The 18,256-nt window shown below is 47.3% G+C and overlaps 1 protein-coding gene across 35 annotated transcripts in view; it reads left to right on the top strand.

Moving 5' to 3' along the window:
• The first annotated feature begins 572 nt into the window (after nucleotides 1-572).
• Nucleotides 573-18,256, top strand: part of OBSCN (obscurin, cytoskeletal calmodulin and titin-interacting RhoGEF) — a 304,918-nt gene continuing 287,234 nt past the window's right edge. For all 35 annotated transcript variants that reach the window (XM_088654044.1, XM_088654041.1, XM_088654038.1 and 32 more), the window contains exons 1-2: nucleotides 573-846; nucleotides 11,188-12,334. In XM_088654044.1, the coding sequence (XP_088510170.1) occupies nucleotides 11,197-12,334 (1,138 nt within the window). In that variant the 5' untranslated portion in view covers nucleotides 573-846; nucleotides 11,188-11,196. The remainder of the gene's footprint in view (nucleotides 847-11,187; nucleotides 12,335-18,256) is intronic.

Genomic DNA, 18,256 nt, shown 5'->3' with positions numbered 1-18,256 from the left:
TTATAATTATTATTATTATATTTCCTGCTAAATTGCAGGGCAGAGGCTTGAAGGTCTGACCCTGGGACTGAGTAATTTTGGGAGTAGTCCTGTTCATCACCTGTCTCTAAAATGTTACGGCATATATGGTAGGAGGCCAAAAATAAGGTTCAGTCAATAATATTTTTAATTTAAATCCAGGAGCAGAAATGCCACTTGGAATGACATCCCCCAGCCTCCCCTCTTTCTTTCTCTTCTGAAGTTGACATAGGCAAGAAGCCTAATAAACTTTTGCCAACAGCTTGCAACACTCCCTCATCATATCCCAGTTTGACACCTGTCACTTGGCTCTGGGGAAAGCACTTGAGAAACGGCACTAGGCCCAGCCCCGTGGAGAGGGTATATCTGCACAAAAGCTCTTTGGAGATGGGCTTTTTGGTCTGGCCCCGGTGGGTTTCCTAAAACGATGCCCTTTCGTCTCTCCACCGCATGAAATTTAATCTCCCTGGTAAATGACACCCGAGGCTATTTTGGAAATGGGAGGCAGGGCGGGGAGAGGAACAGGAACGTCAGCCATCTAACTTGACTGGAGGAGGGCAGTCCAAGGGAGGGACTACTCACAGGCTAAACTCTAAGCGCTGAAGCTTCTGCAGTGGGACTAGGGGATCACCTTTACCACGTCCCTGACTTCACTGGGGTTTCTGTTTTATTCTCACGCTGGGTAGGGGGGACGGACCCAAATTGTGTTGGTCTCCCCATGCCCCCTTGCACCTGCTTCACCCCCCTTTGTGCAAACTCAGTAAAGATCTGCTCTCCCTCCTCCCAATGAAAGGGGCTTACTACTTCCAGGTTTAACGAGACTTCCAGGTAAGGTCCTGAATTTCAGTTTGAATTTGGGGGGGGGGGCTAGAAAAACTTGCCAGGAACCAGTTCGGGTGTTCTCTCAGTGTGTGTGCCTTGTGCCTATGTTATTTGTGGTTTTCTGTAGCATTGAGGTTAGCAGTACAGATGAAGGTCAAGACATTAGAGTTATCCCCTAGGGCTTAGTATGACTTGCGGCTGTGGTCTTTTGTGGTTTCACCGGCAGAGTGATTTGCACAGGAAGAAGATGGGTAGGGGGATTTAAGGAACAGGATATTTAATTTTTGATTATTATTATTTTTTAACCTGTGTGGGTTGCCAGTGTCTGCCAAGAGAGGGAGATAATTCTTTTTGAGTGGATGTGCTGTGTTGAAGGAGTGATGTTTTCATCCAAAGTACTAAGACTCACGAAAAGTTTTGTGTTTGGTTAATTGTCTGACCTCGCCACTCTTCTTATGCTAGTATTTGGCCTCGCCAGAGCTGCCCCTCCTTGATCCTCTCAGCTTGCATTTCTACAGATGGGCTTCTGAAAAAAGATGGGGAGTGACAGCTGAGTCTATTTTAAGAGCAGTAGCTCAGTGACCTGGAGTGTCTGTGATGGCAAACGATCCCTGCCTTTTGCATTTCTGCAGAATGCAGATCGATATAGAAGGTATGCACTTTCCCCCCCCAATGGGACACACAGGAGATATTAGCAAATGCGACTTTTGCTAAAGCTGCATGCCTGTGCCCACTTTCTTGGAAATAAGGCTGTTCACACAACTACACTTTTAAGCACTCCCTCCAAAGAACCTTGGGAAGTTTACCCTTCTCGGGGCTGCAGTCCTGAGCACCCATAACAAACTACAGGTCTCAGGTTTATGGGGGGTTGAGCTTTAAATGAACTGTGTTTACACAGTGCAAATGCCATATGATTGCACTGAAATCAAGATTTATTTATTGTCTTACTTTTGTTGGGAGGCACACTGGAAGAGAGAGAGAGAGAGAGAGAGAGAGAGAGAGAGAGAGAGAGAGAGAGAGAGAGAGAGAGAGAGAGAGAGTTTATTGCCTAGGGACAGCTAGCTTTGGCCTTCCAAATTGGCCCATCAGTCAAGTGTGGTTGCCCCAGGTGTGAGGCAACTGAGTTTTTAAACTTGTACCCCCTCAAAGTCCAGATTTGGTCCATCTATCCATGAACGACCTGTTGTTGATTGGAAAGGTTTACAGGGGCAAGGGCTTCGAAACGGGAAGGTTTGTGAAGGTTTTCTCGGGGGAACTCCAAAGGTGACAACTTTAAAAATAAGATCTGTTCAAAAAGGCTAGAAAATATCTATTTTGCTGCCAAATTAAACAGTGCTGGGGTTCGCGCCTGCCCGAAACCCAGACCATTTGACCTACACTTAGCCCCAATCTCAGATATGTGTGAATTGGCTGTAAGGTGGCAATGGCAAGAGACAGCCCCATTCTGCTTATGCTCCAAGATACTCTCATCTTCATCAGCCTGGCAGTTCTGATCGAGAAATGATCCCAGGTAACAAGTTAACTATGAAAGATTGATTCTAGAAGCAAATTGGCCAATCTTTTGAATAGATAGACTGCTACAACCCCATTCCTCTGAAATATAGAATACTAGTGTAATTCAACCCGTTGAGTAAACGGGCGCTAGAACATCCCGGGGTACGGAGAAGCGATTGCGCAGCGCTTCTCCGAACCCTGGGACCTGTCCTTGTTGTCGGCGGCAGGGGGACAGGAAAGAAGGAGGAGAAAGCAGCCCTTTCTCCTCCTTCCTTCCTCTCCCCCAGCCGCCGACAAGAAGGAGACATCCCGGGGTTCGGAGAAGCACTTGCGCAGTGCTTCTCCGAACCCCGGGACCTGTCCTTGCTGGACGCACACACGCACACTCTCTCCCCCCCCGCCGCCAACGCTCAGTCCGGCTGGGAGCAGCAGTTGGTGGCCGCAGGGAAACGGTAGGTGGGGGGGGGGAGCGTGTGTGTGTGTGTGTGTGTGTGTGTGTGTGCAGTCTCTGCATCCAATCCCTGTGTCTGTGGAGCAAATGTGCAGTAGCGTGGACACAGGGACACAGGGAATCTGGACGCAGAGACACTTGCACTTTATTATATAGGATGATGTCTTGAAGGGGGCTGCTTTTAGCAACAATATGAAATTGCTTTCTTTAGCATATTCCTGTGCCCGAATCTTGGTGTTGCAAATCTGTTCCTTAGCTTAACTCTTCTAAACACCAAGTGCTTGAATAAAATTATGTGCGTAGCTCTCCGTATCCTTGGGAAGACTGTCTGGAGCAGGCACCCCCAAACTGCGGCCCTCCAGATGTTTTGGCCTACAACTCCCATGATCCCTAGCTAACAGGACCAGTGGTCGGGGAAGATGGGAATTGTAGTCCAAAACATCTGGAGGGGCGAAGTTTGGGGATGCCTGGTCTAGAGAAATAGAAGCTGAACAGTGAGGTTGTTACACCGCTCAGGAGTTACTTGCAGAGTAGACCCACCACAGCGCATGCGTGTTTGAGGTTTGCAGGCAGAAAGAAATAAGTGACAGACAGAGGCCGGTAGCGTGTTTCTGAATGGTAGGGTTTTGTAACATCAGAGAAGTAGCGCCGTTTGCTCAAGAGAGGAGAAAAGCTGACAGTGTTTGATATAAGGATTAGAGGAAGTCGAAAACTGATCAGGTGGTAGCATCTGTGCTTGCTGATGAGCAATCTGGGGCAGAAATGGCTGACTCAACTCGACTCTAGGCTTTTGCCATGGCTGGCATGAGCATGCGGCCTAACTTTGGGGCACAAGGTCAACACTTGCCAGAATTGGGGGTCCCCATATTGATTAAAGGCGGTGTGGACAGCAAATATGACAGCAGATATGTCTTCTTGTTGACAGTAATAAAAAGGTGGAGAGGGAAAAATCATAAAATCATTGTAAAGAATAGGCAGTGGCACAGAGCCCTTAACCCTTCCTTCCAGACCTTATCCCCATGCATTTCCTGGTTTCAGACGCATGGGTGGGTGACACAGTCAGGAGGTCCTTGAAAGGGAAAATTAATGAATTTTGTGTACAGTGGTACATCGGTTTATGAACACAATTGGTTCCGGAAGTCTGTTCATAAACTGAAGCGTTCATAAACTGAAGCGAACTTTCCAATTGAAAGTAATGGAAAGTGGATTAATCTGTTCCAGACGGTCCGCGGAGTACTTAAATTGAAGCGTTCATAAACTGAAGCGAACCTTGCCATTGAAAGTAATGGAAAGTGGATTAATCCGTTCCAGACGGGTCCGTAGAGTACTCAACCTGAAGCGTACTTAACCCGAAGCATGGGTGTAATTGGTTCCAGAAGTCTGTTCATAAACTGAAGCGTTCATAAACTGAAGTGAACTTTCCCATTGAAAGTAATGGAAAGTGAATTAATCTGTTCCAGATGGGTCCGCGGCGTTCGTAAACCGAAAATTCGTAAACCGAGGTGTTCATAAACCGAGGTTGCACTGTACTTTGTTGGGGTTGGAGTTGCTGCTTAAAACACACTCCTAAAGAAGGATAATTCCAAAATTCATCGGGCCTGGAGTTTTCCTTCTCTTTTGTCCCATTAGTGGTGCATTTCTGGTTTTCTTAGGGTTAAGCACATGGGTGGGTGTCTACAGGGTGCCCCCATCTGAAGAATGAACTATAAATTCCAGGGTTCCCATCTTTCATTTTAAAAAGGGAATAGGTTTCTAACATTTGGAGAACCTGAAATAGGAGGGAGAAATGAACAGATGCTATTCTCAATGAAATGAAATGAAACCAGGAGCTTTCCAGTTCCACTTACCCACAACCTACTTCACACATAATGTTAAACCATAGTTAAAAGCAAACTAGGGTTTAACATGAGCATGCAGTGTGCTAATCCTCTCCCCACCCCACCCCTCCCATTCTGGCTGGGAAATAACCCAGAGTCCAGTTTACCGTGATACCTGAACCTTGGCCTGCGGTTTGCTTCCTCCAAACAATCCATGGGCTGTAAGCCAAGAACAAACCATGGTTACTGTTTGTGGTTTTGGACATCACAACAAAATGACTTTGACTTGTTTCCCAGCAACATGGCAGCATCAGGAACTAGGGAGGAGTATAGCAAGGCGTTTTCAGCAGTGTACACAGAGGGATGTAGAAAATTGAGTCCCCAAAAGATTAGTATTTCCCCCCCACTTCTGTGTAGATGCTCTACACCTAGGGGTGAGCAGTGACGTAGGCAAGTTTGCTGATTAAAAAATTGTTCAGGGTAGTTGAAGCAACTAGGAATTCCAAGGAGCATCAAAAACATATCTCCAAATTGGGTGACTGGGCAGTAAAATGGCAAATGCAATTCAGTGCAAGCAAGTATAAAATGATTCACACTGGGGCCAAAAAAATAAAATAAATCTTACATATACACTTATCTGGGGAGGGTCTGAATTGTTGGTGACTGACCAGGAATGAGACCTTGGGGTTGTAATGAATAGCTTTATGAAGATGCCGGTCTAGTGTGCAGGAGCTCTGAAAAATGCAAATTCCATGGGAGAGATAATTACGAAAAGGATTGAACACAAAACTGCCAATATCATAATGTCATCATACAAATTGGTGGTGCACACTTGGAATACTGTGTATAGTTCTGTCAACCTCACCCTCAAAAGAGGATATTAAAGAGCTGGAAAGGGTTCGGAAAACAGCAAGTGGATAAAATCATGTATTTTGTGTAAATAGCTCCATGCTCATAATACTGTAACATAAAAGGACTTCTTCATGCAGAAGATAGTGATTCGCAAGAGGTAGTGATGGCTAGCAACTTAGATGATTTTTTTGAAATGGAGGATAAGGCTACTTGCTTCTAGACACGATAGTTATGTTCTATCTCCACTGTTGGATTTGCAATCAAAAGCGCTTGATTGCAAAAAACATCAAAGTACTTCACAAATTTGATGTTGTTTAGTCGTTTAGTCATGTCTGACTCTTCGTGACCCCATGGACCATAGCGCGCCAGGCACTCCTGTCTTCCACTGCCTCCCGCAGTTTGGTCAAACTCATGTTTGTAGCTTCAAGAACACTGTCCAACCACCTCGTCCTCTGTCGTCCCCTTCTCCTTGTGCCCTCCATCTTTCCCAACATCAGGGTCTTTTCCAGGGAGTCTTCTCTTCTCATGAGGTGGCCAAAGTATTGGAGCCTCAGCTTCAGGATCTGTCCTTACAGTAGATCACTCCCTTGTCGTGGTGAAGGGGCTTGAATAACTCAGAGAAGCTATGAGCTATGCCAGGCATAGGCAACCTTGGCTCTCCAGATGTTTTGGAACTACAACTCCCACGATCCCTAGCTAACAGGGGCAGTGGTCAGGGATCATGGGTGCTGTAGTTCCAAAACATCTGGAGAGCCAAGGTTGCCTATGCCTGAGCTTTGCCGTGCAGGGCCACCCAAGATGGACAGGTCATAGCGGAGAGCTTTGACTAAACGTGATCCACCTGGAGCAGGAACTGGCAAGCCACTCCAGTATCCCTGCCAAGAAAACCCCATGGACAAAGACAACAGGCTTTACAAATTAGTAAAGCAAAATCTATTGATGCACATAGAGACCTATAAGCTCAGCTAACTAGCCAGGCTAGAGGCCTTGTGCCTATTGTTTTTTGTAGTGCCTTATCTTGGGCTAGGAGCAGCATTACTCCCAAGGTTGTAAACACATTCCTAAGTGTCTACATTTGAAACGGAGTTGTGCTCTGCTGAAATGTCCTAACCCCCTCAGGTAGAAAGGATGCAACGAGATCATGTGCAGCAAGGCTTAGAGAGAGTGCTTTGTTCGCTTGCTCAGTGAATAGGTAATGAAGGAAGGTGCTCTCCCTGGACAGAGTCGAGGGGCGCTCTGCGGCGCCGCTCTCCTTGGGTGGAGTTGAGGGTGCGGGCCAGCGAGGCAATCCTTGTGACGCCCCTTGCTGGCCCGCCCCTCGACTCCGTCCAGGGAGAGCGCGCGTCGGCCGAGGGAGGGAGCAAGCTGAGCCCAGCCCACCGCCCAGCGAAAACCTTGCTCGGTGTGCGGCGGTGACTGGCTTGCTCTCTCGCTCTGCTGCTGCCGGCTCACGCTTTCCTTCCCCCCCCCCCGGTTTTTTTGGCTGGGGTGGGCCCTGGGCGGAGCCACGTGCGGAGGCGAGGGGCGTGCCAGCGAGGCATCACGCTTGAGGCTGGTGTGGCGCCCCTCCTTGCTAGCCTGCACCTCGCCTCCGCGCGCGGCTCCATCCCCAGGGCCCACCCCAGCCAAAAATAAAAGCGTGAGCTGGCAGAGCGAGAGAGCAAGCACAAGCCAGCCGCCGCCTCAAGCCGAGCAAGTTTTTGGGATCGGCTGAGTCGCCGATTGCGGGAGCGGGGCCCCGGCGAGTGTCTGTCACCTCCAGGGCGGTGCTCGGGGTGGCCCACCCCCTGCCCCCTGTAGCGACGCCCCTGCAGCTATATATGAGGTCCCACCCTTTTGAGGTTTTGCTCAGAGACTCCATTTCCTTAGAGTATTGCGAAAGAATGATGTCAGTCAACATTTGATGATCTCCTTCTACTGGTCCACAATAGAAAGCGTCCTTTCATACTGCATCATGGTGTGGTACGCTGGCTTGACATCAACGGATAGGAAGTGCCTACAGAAGGGTGGTGAATACAGCACAAGATATTATGGGCTGTCCCGTGAATCCGCTGGATGACATCGCGGAAGACCGTTGCCTCAGGAGAGTGAGGAAAATTCCTAGGGATGATTCATACCCTGGCCGGCATTTTTTAAATCTCCTGCCCTCGGGCAGAAGATATAGAAGCATGATTAGTCGCACCAACAGGGTAAAGAACAGCTTCTATCTGTGGGCTGTTAGGCTGCTGAATGAAAAGATAACAACAGGGCAACTGACTTTCGGGTTTGGTGGGTGTGCGTCAGTAAACGAGGGGAATTAAGACTAAAAGAGCTGAGTGGAGGTGCTCATGTAATATCACTGTATACAAGTTGTACAAGTGACAATAAAGTATTTCAATGAGTGAAATTTTCAAGCTGCACATGATTTGTTTGTGAAATACTGTATTCTGCTACAATACACAGCGCTGACAGCTAACTCAGGCCACATCCAGACTTCCTTTTGTGCTGTGCTTTCAGGGGTGGGCTTTGGTAACATTTTGTAATACGGCGCCCTGTGCAAGGCCAAAGTTTGCCACCCCAAAAGGGATCTTCTCAGTTATGGATCTTCTCAATTTTGCACCCCTTTGGCTCGGCGACCTGTGCAAGGGAACTGCCTGGACCAATCATCCCAAATCAGGTGCTGGTTCTTTCCAGGCCTAGGAGTGCACTTTAAAGCTCTGTCTCCAAGGGGTTTGTTTGTTTGTTTTGCCCTGGTACTTTCCCTAAGAAAACCTCTGTTTTGATGCTGAAAAGGAGCAAACAGCAGTCCATGGAAAACCCAATCCAAGAAAAATTCAGCTTTTCCCTACCAAAGCTCCAGGACAAAACAAACAAACTGCTGCAATGACAAAACCGCACTTGGACATGGTGTTTTGAAGTCTAGACCTGTTCCTAGAAACATGGCAACAAAAGGAAGCCTTAGTTGGCTTTTCAAACCCAGGTACTCTCAGGGGCTTTTAAAAATATTTTAAAATGGATAAATCTTCACTAGGACCTGCTGATAAGCACTCAGTGATCAGGCAGGGATATGGGGGTATCCTAGACCTGAGCTGTTAAGGAACATGCAAATTAATACAAGAATCTTGAACATGGCATAGTAACTAATATATGATGGTGTTATGTACTGAGCTGAATCCTAGAACAATAGGATTCAGAATCAGCAGTCTGATTGGTCCGCAGGAGCTACCCAATCCAACTCCAGGTGGAAGTGAATCCGCAACCTGATTGGCCTGCAGGAGCAGCCAATCAGGTGGCTGGCAGAAGTGAATCTGCAACCTGATTGGCCTGTAGGAGCAGCCAATCAGGCTGCAGGCAGAAGTCAATCCACAACCTGATTGGCCCACAGGTGTATCCCTGAAGTAGCCAATCCCGCAAGGCCCATTGTGTAAATAATGTATATAAGCAGATGGTTTTGGGAAAAGAGCGATTCTTCTTCTCTTCTTCTCCTTGATGACTATGAGCTGAATAAAGAGCATGAAATTCACTCTCGACTCCGAGTATATTTCAGATGGCTATATTCAAACTCCAGCTTCAGGAAAAGTATGCTTCTGAGCACCAGTTGCTGGGGGATGCCAGAAAGAGAGGACCACGGTTCTCATGTCTTGCTTATGAGGTTTTGGCCACTGTGGGAAACACCATGCTGAACTAGATGGACTTATGGCCTGATCCAGTAGGGGTCCTCTTACATTTTTCAGTTGCTAAGAATTTAACCATCTTTCGGAAAGACAAAAGCTAGTAGTTGGGTTTTGTACCTCCAGCACAAGAAAGTCTAAATAAAGGCATCGTTTCACATTGTGATTCATGAACTGATCTAACTGGGTTGAAATGATGAATGGATTTTCAGTAATATCATCAAAGACATATATTTGGACCCAATGATATCAGTTTCCCACTGAGTTAATCAACTGGTGCAAACTCCTAATTTGGGAGGGTTAGTCAGACTTTTTGGGTACTTGCTTTGTAGTCTACTTTTGGTGGTATGATGACTTGTCTCAGTCTTCTTGAGAGCTCTGCATACAAGTGATGTTTGTGCATGTGGTTTTTCAGTGTGGGGAACGAGGCTTTATACTGCAACTTTTAGTGGACTTGGTTGGGAAAATACAAAGAGCTGAATATATGAAGCACTGTGGTGCCCACCGAATGTTTTGGACTATAACTCTCATCAGCCTCAGCCAGGGATGGGCAGATTTTGGCAGTTTCTAATTTTTCCATTCTTAAGTTCACCACATTTCTGCATCAATTTGCAATTTTTTTAAAAGAATTCCTCATGAATATTCACCAACATTTTAGTTCAAATTTTGCCTAATATACACATTTTTGTATGCAGTTCCCCCTAGTATAATGCATTTTAGTATGCTATTTTCACAAATAGGCACACTCCCACATTGTTGTACACATCATTTGGTTGGAGAAGCGCACTACAAAATTCAGAGATGTGAATGCCAAAGAAGAACTGTGTTTTGGTTCAAGAAGTTTCAAGATGTATGAATTTGGGATGTTCATATTAAAAAGTGAACTGAACCAAAATTCTCTCCCATTTCTAGCCCCTGTCAGCATGGCCAGTGGTCAGGGATGAGATATAGTCCACAGCACTTGGAAGGCATCCCATTGCCTACCCTGCTTTAAGTGATTGCCAGCCGATGGTCTGTAGGTGACACTTGAGCCAATCTTGTCTTATGCAGCCTCCGGACTGGTCATAACAGGACTGGTCATAACATATGCTGGCCTTGCAATGTCTTATCCTGCAATTTTCATTTCAGTGGTCAATTTCCAACTGTCTTAACAAAATTTAAAAACTGATTTACCCAAAAAGAAATCCAGAGCATGCCTCCACTTGCTTAATAATATTATTGTTATATTTTATTACTTATACCCTGTCCATCTGCCTGAGTTGTCCCAGCCACTCTGGACAGCTTCCAAAAGAATATAAAAAAAAATAACAAAACATCAGACATTAAAAACTTCCTGATAGAGCTTTCTTAAGATGTCTTTGGAAAGTCTTACAATTGTTTATCTCTTTGACATCTGGTGGGAGGGCATTCCACAGGAAGGGCGCCACCACCGAGAAGGCCCTCTGGCAAGTTCACCGTAACTTCACTTCTCGCAGTGAGGAACCGCCAGAAGGCCCTTGGAGCTGGACCTCAGTGTCTGGGCTGAACATTGGGGGTGGAAATGCTCTCTCAGGTATACCTTATATGAGATTGATGAATGTTTCCTATTTCCAGTTGTGGTGAAATGGTCATTAGCTTGGAGAGGGTAAATGTTTTAGCATCCAGCTGCTCAAACGTATATCCTCCACAAGTGAATGGAATTTTGTAATTCCGCTCAGATTCTTGACAGATTGGCTTTGAATATGTTCAGGCTTAACTGCCTGAAGGAATTAGGTGGGGATTCTCTGTAATGAGAGACCAACTTGAAGCTCAGACGCTGTGTTACTTCAAAGCTGGAAACATTATGGTCCAGAAATTCAGGCTCTTTGTGGCTGCTGTCAGATACTTTAATGCTATGGAGCAGGCACCCCCAAACTGCGGCCCTCCAGATGTTTTGGCCTACAACTCCCATGATCCCTAGCTAACAGGACCAGTGGTTGGGGAAGATGGGAATTGTAGCCCAAAACATCTGGAGGGCTGAAGTTTGGAGATGCCTACTATGGAGGGTTAAAAAAACAACTGGCATTGTTCTTACAGTTGCTTCCCCCCTTTTTCGTCTTTCCAGGCCATCAAGATGGATTTCAACTCTTACAGTGGAGTCCCGAGGTTCCTGACCAGGCCTAAGGCCTTTGTGGTATCCATGGGGAAAGACGCCACACTCAGTTGCCAGATCATTGGAAATCCCATTCCACTGGTGAGCTGGGAGAAGGATAAACTTCCTATCCAGACGGGGGGAAGATTTAAAATGGTGGAAGATGGCGATCTATATCGTTTAACCATTTATGACTTGAGCCTGGATGACAGTGGTCAATATATCTGCAGGGCCAAGAACTCAATTGGGGAAGCTTTTGCCGCAGTTAGCATCAAAGTTGGGGAGCAGACCACTGTGACAGAATCGGCACCTTATTTCATCCAGAAGCCCACTTCCATCCGAGTCATCATGGGAGAAGACGCCATGTTCAAATGCATTGTCCAGGGTAGCCCACCCCTTTCGGTGAACTGGGAGAAAGACGGGAGGCACCTGGGCGGGCGGTCAGAGTCCAACCGCATCCAGATTGAGACCCAGGGGGAGAAAAATGCCCTCAAGATCCAAAGCACTCGGTTGGTGGACAGCGGGACCTACACTTGCCGTGCAGAGAACCCCCTTGGGGCCACCAGCGCAGCAGCTGCGTTGGTGGTGGACACGCCAGATTCTTACAGCCCAGGTGGCACAAGGCATGCTATCGACGCAGACAGCAGCAAGACCTCCCCTTTGCTCTCACACTTGCAAAAAAGGCGAGAAGAAATCAGAAAGACAGACCTAACCACTGCCGACTCTCTGATCTCCTCGGCATACACCTCCCTGGAAGGGCGGTCGAAACTTGGCCTGAGCCTTTCCCTTGACTACGAGAGGGCTGCCAGCTTGACGGCAAAGAGCTTCCGGGGCGATGGCGGTTCTTCCTACGGGGTGACGACGCGTACTTTCACCGTCACCGAGGGGAAACATGCCAAGATGAGCTGCTACGTGACGGGAGAACCCAAGCCAGAGATTGTCTGGAAGAAGGATGGCGAGGTCATCCTCGAAGGGCGGAGGCACATCATCTACGAGGATGAGCAGGAGAATTTTGTGCTGAAGATCCTCTTCTGCAAGCAGGTTGACAACGGTCTCTACACGTGTACGGCTTCCAACCTGGCAGGGCAAACATACAGCTCTGTGCTGGTGACAGTCAAAGGTGAGTAGCTGTGTTTCACAATGGTTTGGGCTAATGGCATGTCCCAGTTCCATTTGGGGTAAATTATTGCTGCAGTATGGACCAAGCCTGGCCCGCTGCCAGATTCAGGCAGCAATGCTTTCGAATACCAGTTGCTGGAAACTGCAGGAGGGGAGAGTTGCCCTTGTGTGGTGTAGTGGTTAAGAGCGGTAGACTCGTAATCTGAGGAACCGGGTTCGCTTCCCCGCTCCTCTACATGCAGCTGCTGGGGGACCTTGGGCTAGTCACACTTCTCTGAAGTCTCTCAGCCTCACTCACTTCACAGAGTGTTTGTTGTGGGGGAGGAAGGGAAAGGAGAATGTTAGCCCCTTTGAGACTCCTTCGGGTAGTGATAAAGCGGGATATCAAATCCAAACTCTTCTCTTCTTCTTGTGCTCGGGTCCTGCTTGTGAGTTTGGCTCGTCTTACGTTCTTAGATTTGCCAAGGCACTATTTGTTCATGTAGTTCTCTTTTGTCTGCACTGTCTGTTAGGACCCCTCCAGGATCCCAGCAGAGATTCTTTCCCATCAAAATTGTAACTGGAGATGTCAGAGAACCCGGGATCCTCTGCATGCAAAGCTTCTGCTCTGATGCTGAGTTATGGTACATTTGTCTGCCCCAAGTACAGTGGTGCCTCGCTGGACGAATTTAATTCGTTCTGTAGGTCAATTCATTTTGCGAAAAATTCATCTAGCGAATCCCATAGGAATGCATTGAATTTTATTATTTTTTTGCCCATAGGAACACATTAATTGAATTTCAATGTATTCCTATGGGAAACCGTGATTCGCAAGACGAATTTTTCACAAAACGAATTTGTCTTGCGAGGCAACCTCCGCTCGAAAAATCTCTTCGTTAAGCGAAAAATTCATCTTACAGGGCATTTGTCTAGTGAAGCACCACTGTAATCCCAAATTTGCACCCCAGAATCCCTGGGAATGTTGCAGAAGGTTCTAGGGCAGGCTTCCTCAACCTCAGCCCTCCGGATGTTTTTGGCCTACAACTCCCATGATCCCTAGCTAGCAGGACCAGTGGTCAGGGATGATGGGAATTGTAGTCTCAAAACATCTGGAGGGCTGAGGTTGAGGAAGCCTGTTCTAGGGTCACTTGCTTCTTCACGGGTGCTTCTTCGCCATAGCAACCACTTGGTTTGCTTCTGAAGTCAGACTGGTCCCAAACCTGGGATTTTTGCCTTCACTTTTAGTTCCTAGTTGGTTTTCTTTCCAGAGCCACCTGGAGCTATTTGTTCTTTAGCACTTTCTGTAGCACAAGTATAGGAAGCTACTTAATACCGAGCCAGGCCATTTGTCCCCTTAGCTCAGTATTGTCTACACCAGGCATCCCCAAACTTCGGCCCTCCAGATGTTTTGGACTACAATTCCCATCTTCCCCGACCAGTGGTCCTGTTAGCTAGGGATCATGGGAGTTGTAGGCCAAAACATCTGGAGGGCCGCAGTTTGGGGATGCCTGGTCTACACTGACTGGCAGTGGCTCTCTATAGTTTTGGGTTGTGGTCCTACCTGGAGCTGCTGGGGATTGAAGCTGGCACCTTCCTCATGCAAGGCAGATGATCTGCCCATAGGTGCCAAGTTCCGGATTGAAAAATCCAGGATCGGCAGCGCCACGGCACCGGAAGTCGCTTCTACGCACTTCCGGACATGCGTAGAAGCGACTTCTGGCGCTGTGGACATTTTGGAAATAGGCACAGCGGCATCGGAAGTCACTTCTACGCATGTCCAGAAGTGCGTAGAAGTGACTTCCGGTGCCGGCGCGGCACCAGATGAACATGGCCGCCGGCAGGAGCTCCGTAATCCGGGGGAATACGGGTTATTTTGCCATTTGGGACACCTGCGGGAAACGGTAAGAAAATACAGGGGTTCCCTGGGGAAAACGGGGTACTTGGCAGCTATGGATCTACCACTGAGCTACAGCCCTTGTCAAAGTGTATGTGTTTTCCGTTTCTGGAACCTGGACTGCACAGGTTGATTGGGTTGGGGTGGTGGAAGAGGTTGGCTTGGTGAATGAATGGTCCTGCCTCAGAGTGGTGGGAAAAGATTGACTTCTGGCCTCCTCCAGCCTGCGATTCTGATGAGCAAGTCCATTGCCTTCTAAAGCCACCTTAGAATTGAGAGCGGGCATGGCTTAATAAGGTCTTCAGACACAGTACGTCTATCAATGGGACGTTCCAGCAGTGAAGTGATTTTACTGCTCATCTGCAAAGATTAAAGCATTCGGGTGCTCAAGGATCAAGGCAGGCAGTCGCTGTGGGTTTGCTCCTCTGAGAGCTGGCAAGCAAAGGCACGATACTTAAACCCAGCCTGTCCATGTCCATCAGGTATTGGGCAGGCAGTGACAGAAGGGCTGCAATGGTCTGGCAGCTGTTTGGCAGCCTGTGAGCCACGAGCCGCAAGCCCTCCCTCGCCTTTCATGGCAACAGGCGTCCCCAAGCACAAACACAGCCTCAAAGGGCAGCACCACTTGAAGCCGCCCCCTCACTAAGTGCACTCAGCCGCGGGCCTGAGCTGAAAAACAGTACAGGAGGCCTCAACTTTGTCTTTCTTATGCTTCACCTCAGAAAACACATCTATGGCAGATCCTCCAGGGTCCTCTGACAAGGACAGTGTGTCCTGTGGTCACAGCCATAACATGCACCCCAAAGAATAATGGGAACTATAGTTAGAATCATAGAATCATAGAGTTGGAAGAGACCCCAAGGGCCATCCAGTCCAACCCCCTGCCAAGCAGGAAACACCATCAAATCATTCCTGACATATGGCCATCAAGCCTCCGCTTAAAGACCTCCAAAGAAGGAGACTCCACCACACTCCTTGGCAGCAAATTCCACTGTCGAACAGCTCTTACTGTCAGGAAGTTCTTCCTAATGTTTAGTTTTTATCCCTCACAGAGCTATAATTCCCAGGACCCTTAGCAACCTATGGTTTCCAGGATTTTTTTTTTTTTGGGGGGGGGTGGAAATCGGGTGTGGATTGTCAGCAGGAACTGGTTGAGAGACCCAATCTGGATTTGGAGAATGTTTCAGAGCAGAGTCCCACAGCTTCGTTTTTTTCTTAGAAGTAAAATTGTCCAGTTTAAGCACACACTTTTTTTTTTAAAAAAAAGTCTGCACAATGTCATGTGTAGTTTGTGTGGGAATGTTCAGGAATGTGGATGAGGAGATATTGTTTAATATATCCTATCCCCGCTTGCGCTAGCAAGCACAAAACTTTAGCAGAGTAAAACATTCCCCTTTTTGCAAAATACACAGCAGAAGAACGTTTGCGCAGGCTTGATTTAAGCCACTAAAATAAAGTGTATTTTCCTGGTATTTCCCCTTTTTTCCTCTTAAAAGAAAAGACACAACACAATGCTCTTAAAAGTATAAAAGATGTTTACTTACAAGCATCTCGAGGTACAGCACACTCAAGAGGTAGACTTGCTTAGTTAAAAGGTAATATATACATTGTGAAGTTCACTTATAAGAAGTGAGACTCCATCTCATCTCTCTCTCTAGGCTGGAGGCCTTGAGGGAGAGACTCACTAAGATGTGTGTAGTCCAAGAGGTCTGGTCCAAGAGAGGGAAAATGGCTGTTTCCTTCGGGATTTATCTGCCACTTCCTCAACTCATTTGCATGTGAAGGAAGAGGAAACTACGCTTAGTCATATCCTCCTCCTCAGTCCTCCAAGTGGACTATCTAGGGATTGTTGTGACTTGACTGCACTTAACCCTTTGCATCCCACAAAAACCCCTTCTCAGGCAATTCACAACATACACAAAAACATACATAAATAACTTTAATCAACCACCCAAGAGTCCCAGCTTGCCACGAAGATCCTGGAACTTCTCTCTTGGCAGGGGCTTTGTTAGGACATCTGCAGTCATCTGGTCAGTGTTGCAGTAACACATTTCAACAAGTCCATCCTCGATCACCTGGCGTATGTAGTGGTACCTGACCCCAATGTGTTTGGTGCGTGCAAGGAACTTTTCACTTTGTGTCAGCTTCATACTGCTCTGATTGTCCTCCATCAAGCTGACAGGTCCCGTTCTTGGCACGCCAAAGTCCTTCAGGAGCTGATCCAGCCAGGGGATCTCTCTGCAAGCTTCCGAAGCCGCAATGTACTCAGATTCTGTGGACGATAAAGCTACACATTTCTGTTTATAGCTGCCCCATGCAATAGCTCCGTCCCCATACATAAAAACATAGCCACTTGTGGATTTATAATCCTTATTGTCCCCAGCCCAATCCGCATCAGTGTACCCAAGCAGTTTAGGGTCTCTGACAGCTGGCAGTTTTAATTTACAGTCCATGGTTCCCTTTAGATAACGAACAACCCTCTTAACTCCAGCCCAATCATGCTCAGTGGGACAACTTACTTTCCTACTTAGGATCCCCACTGCACTTGCCAGGTCAGGTCTGCATGTGGTAACCAAATACAAAAGTTTGCCGACCGCTGACCTGTATTGCGTGTTGTTTGGCAGCAACTTCGAACCTTGTTGATTCTTCAAGAAGTCTGTGGCCATCGGTGTCGCAACTGGGTGTGCGTCCTGCATCTGCATGCTTTCAATCAGTTCAGTTATCTTTTGCCTTTGGCTGAGTAAGAACGATCCATCCTCTTCTCTCTCAACTTGAATTCCCAAGTAGTATTTCACTTTTCCAAGTTCCTTGACCTCTACTTCCCTGTTGAGGTGTTTGACTATGTCTTTATAGTCTTTCTCATTTGACGTAGAAATTAAAAGGTCGTCAACAAAGGCTAAAATGTACGAAAACTGTCCATTCCTTTGTTTGGTGTACAAGCACTTATCAGCAGTCCCTTGCTTGTACCCAAGCTGCACCAGCATCTCATGGAGTTTCTGGTTCCAAGCCCTCGCTGCTTGCTTCAAACCATAAAGTCCTTTCTGCAGCTTGCACACTAGATGTGCCTCATTTGGTTTAATGAAACCTTTGGGCTGCTTCATATAAATCTGCTCAGAAATTTCGCCGTGAAGAAAAGCTGTCGCAATGTCAATATGGTAAACTGACATTTGCTTAGATGCTGCAATACTTAAAAGTAGTCTGACACTGCTGTATCGAACTGTCGGTGCAAACACTTGATCGTAATCCTCTCCATACTTCTGGGAAAAACCTTGTGCCACAAGCCTAGCTTTGTAGCGTTGCACCTCCCCTTCTGAACCCTTTTTAACCTTGAACACCCATTTACTTCCAATTGCTTCCTTACCAGGAGGTAGTTCTGTGAGTGTCCAGGTCCTGTTCCGATGAAGTGCATCTATCTCCTCCTGAGCAGCTTTCCTCCAGAGACTGGCTTCATCTGGTGGCATCCTCTCTATCTCTTCCCATTTGGAAGGTTCCTGTGGAGACGCCGACCTTGTAAGGTAGGACAGCCGTAATGGTGGAACACCTCTGTTGGTTCTGGATGAGCGTCTGACCTCTGGTCTTTCGACCGCATCAGCTTCCTCATCCTCCTCCAGCAGTGGCATATCCCCATACAGCTGCTCGTCATCATCTTCGTCTCTGGTGCTGCCAGGGGCCTGGACCTCCACGTCTTCTCGGGTGTCACCTATAGGGGGTGCTACGACACTAGAAGTTGGATTAGTACTTTGTATTGGTTCAAAAGGAAAAATCACAAATTCCTCATCCTGTGGCTCCTTGGAACAATCAATGGCAGTGTCCTTTGTATCAACTTTGCCTTGCTCATCGAAGTAAATTACATGCTGCGAACTTGTCTTGCCAGTTTGCGGATCCAAGACTCTATATCCTTTTCCTCCAGAAGCGTACCCAACTAGGATCCCTGCCTTCGCTCTGGAATCAAGTTTGTGTCTGTGCTCTTTGGGCACATGATAGTAGCACAAACTTCCAAATACACGTATATGTGACAAATTTGGGGCTTTTCCATGCCAAAGTTCAAAT

This window comes from Zootoca vivipara, chromosome 11, assembly GCF_965207765.1.
Source record: "Zootoca vivipara chromosome 11, rZooViv2.hap1.1, whole genome shotgun sequence".
Taxonomy (NCBI): Eukaryota; Metazoa; Chordata; class Lepidosauria; order Squamata; family Lacertidae; genus Zootoca; species Zootoca vivipara.
Note: the sequence above shows the minus strand (reverse complement) of the source record. Positions and strands in the feature narration are given on the sequence as shown.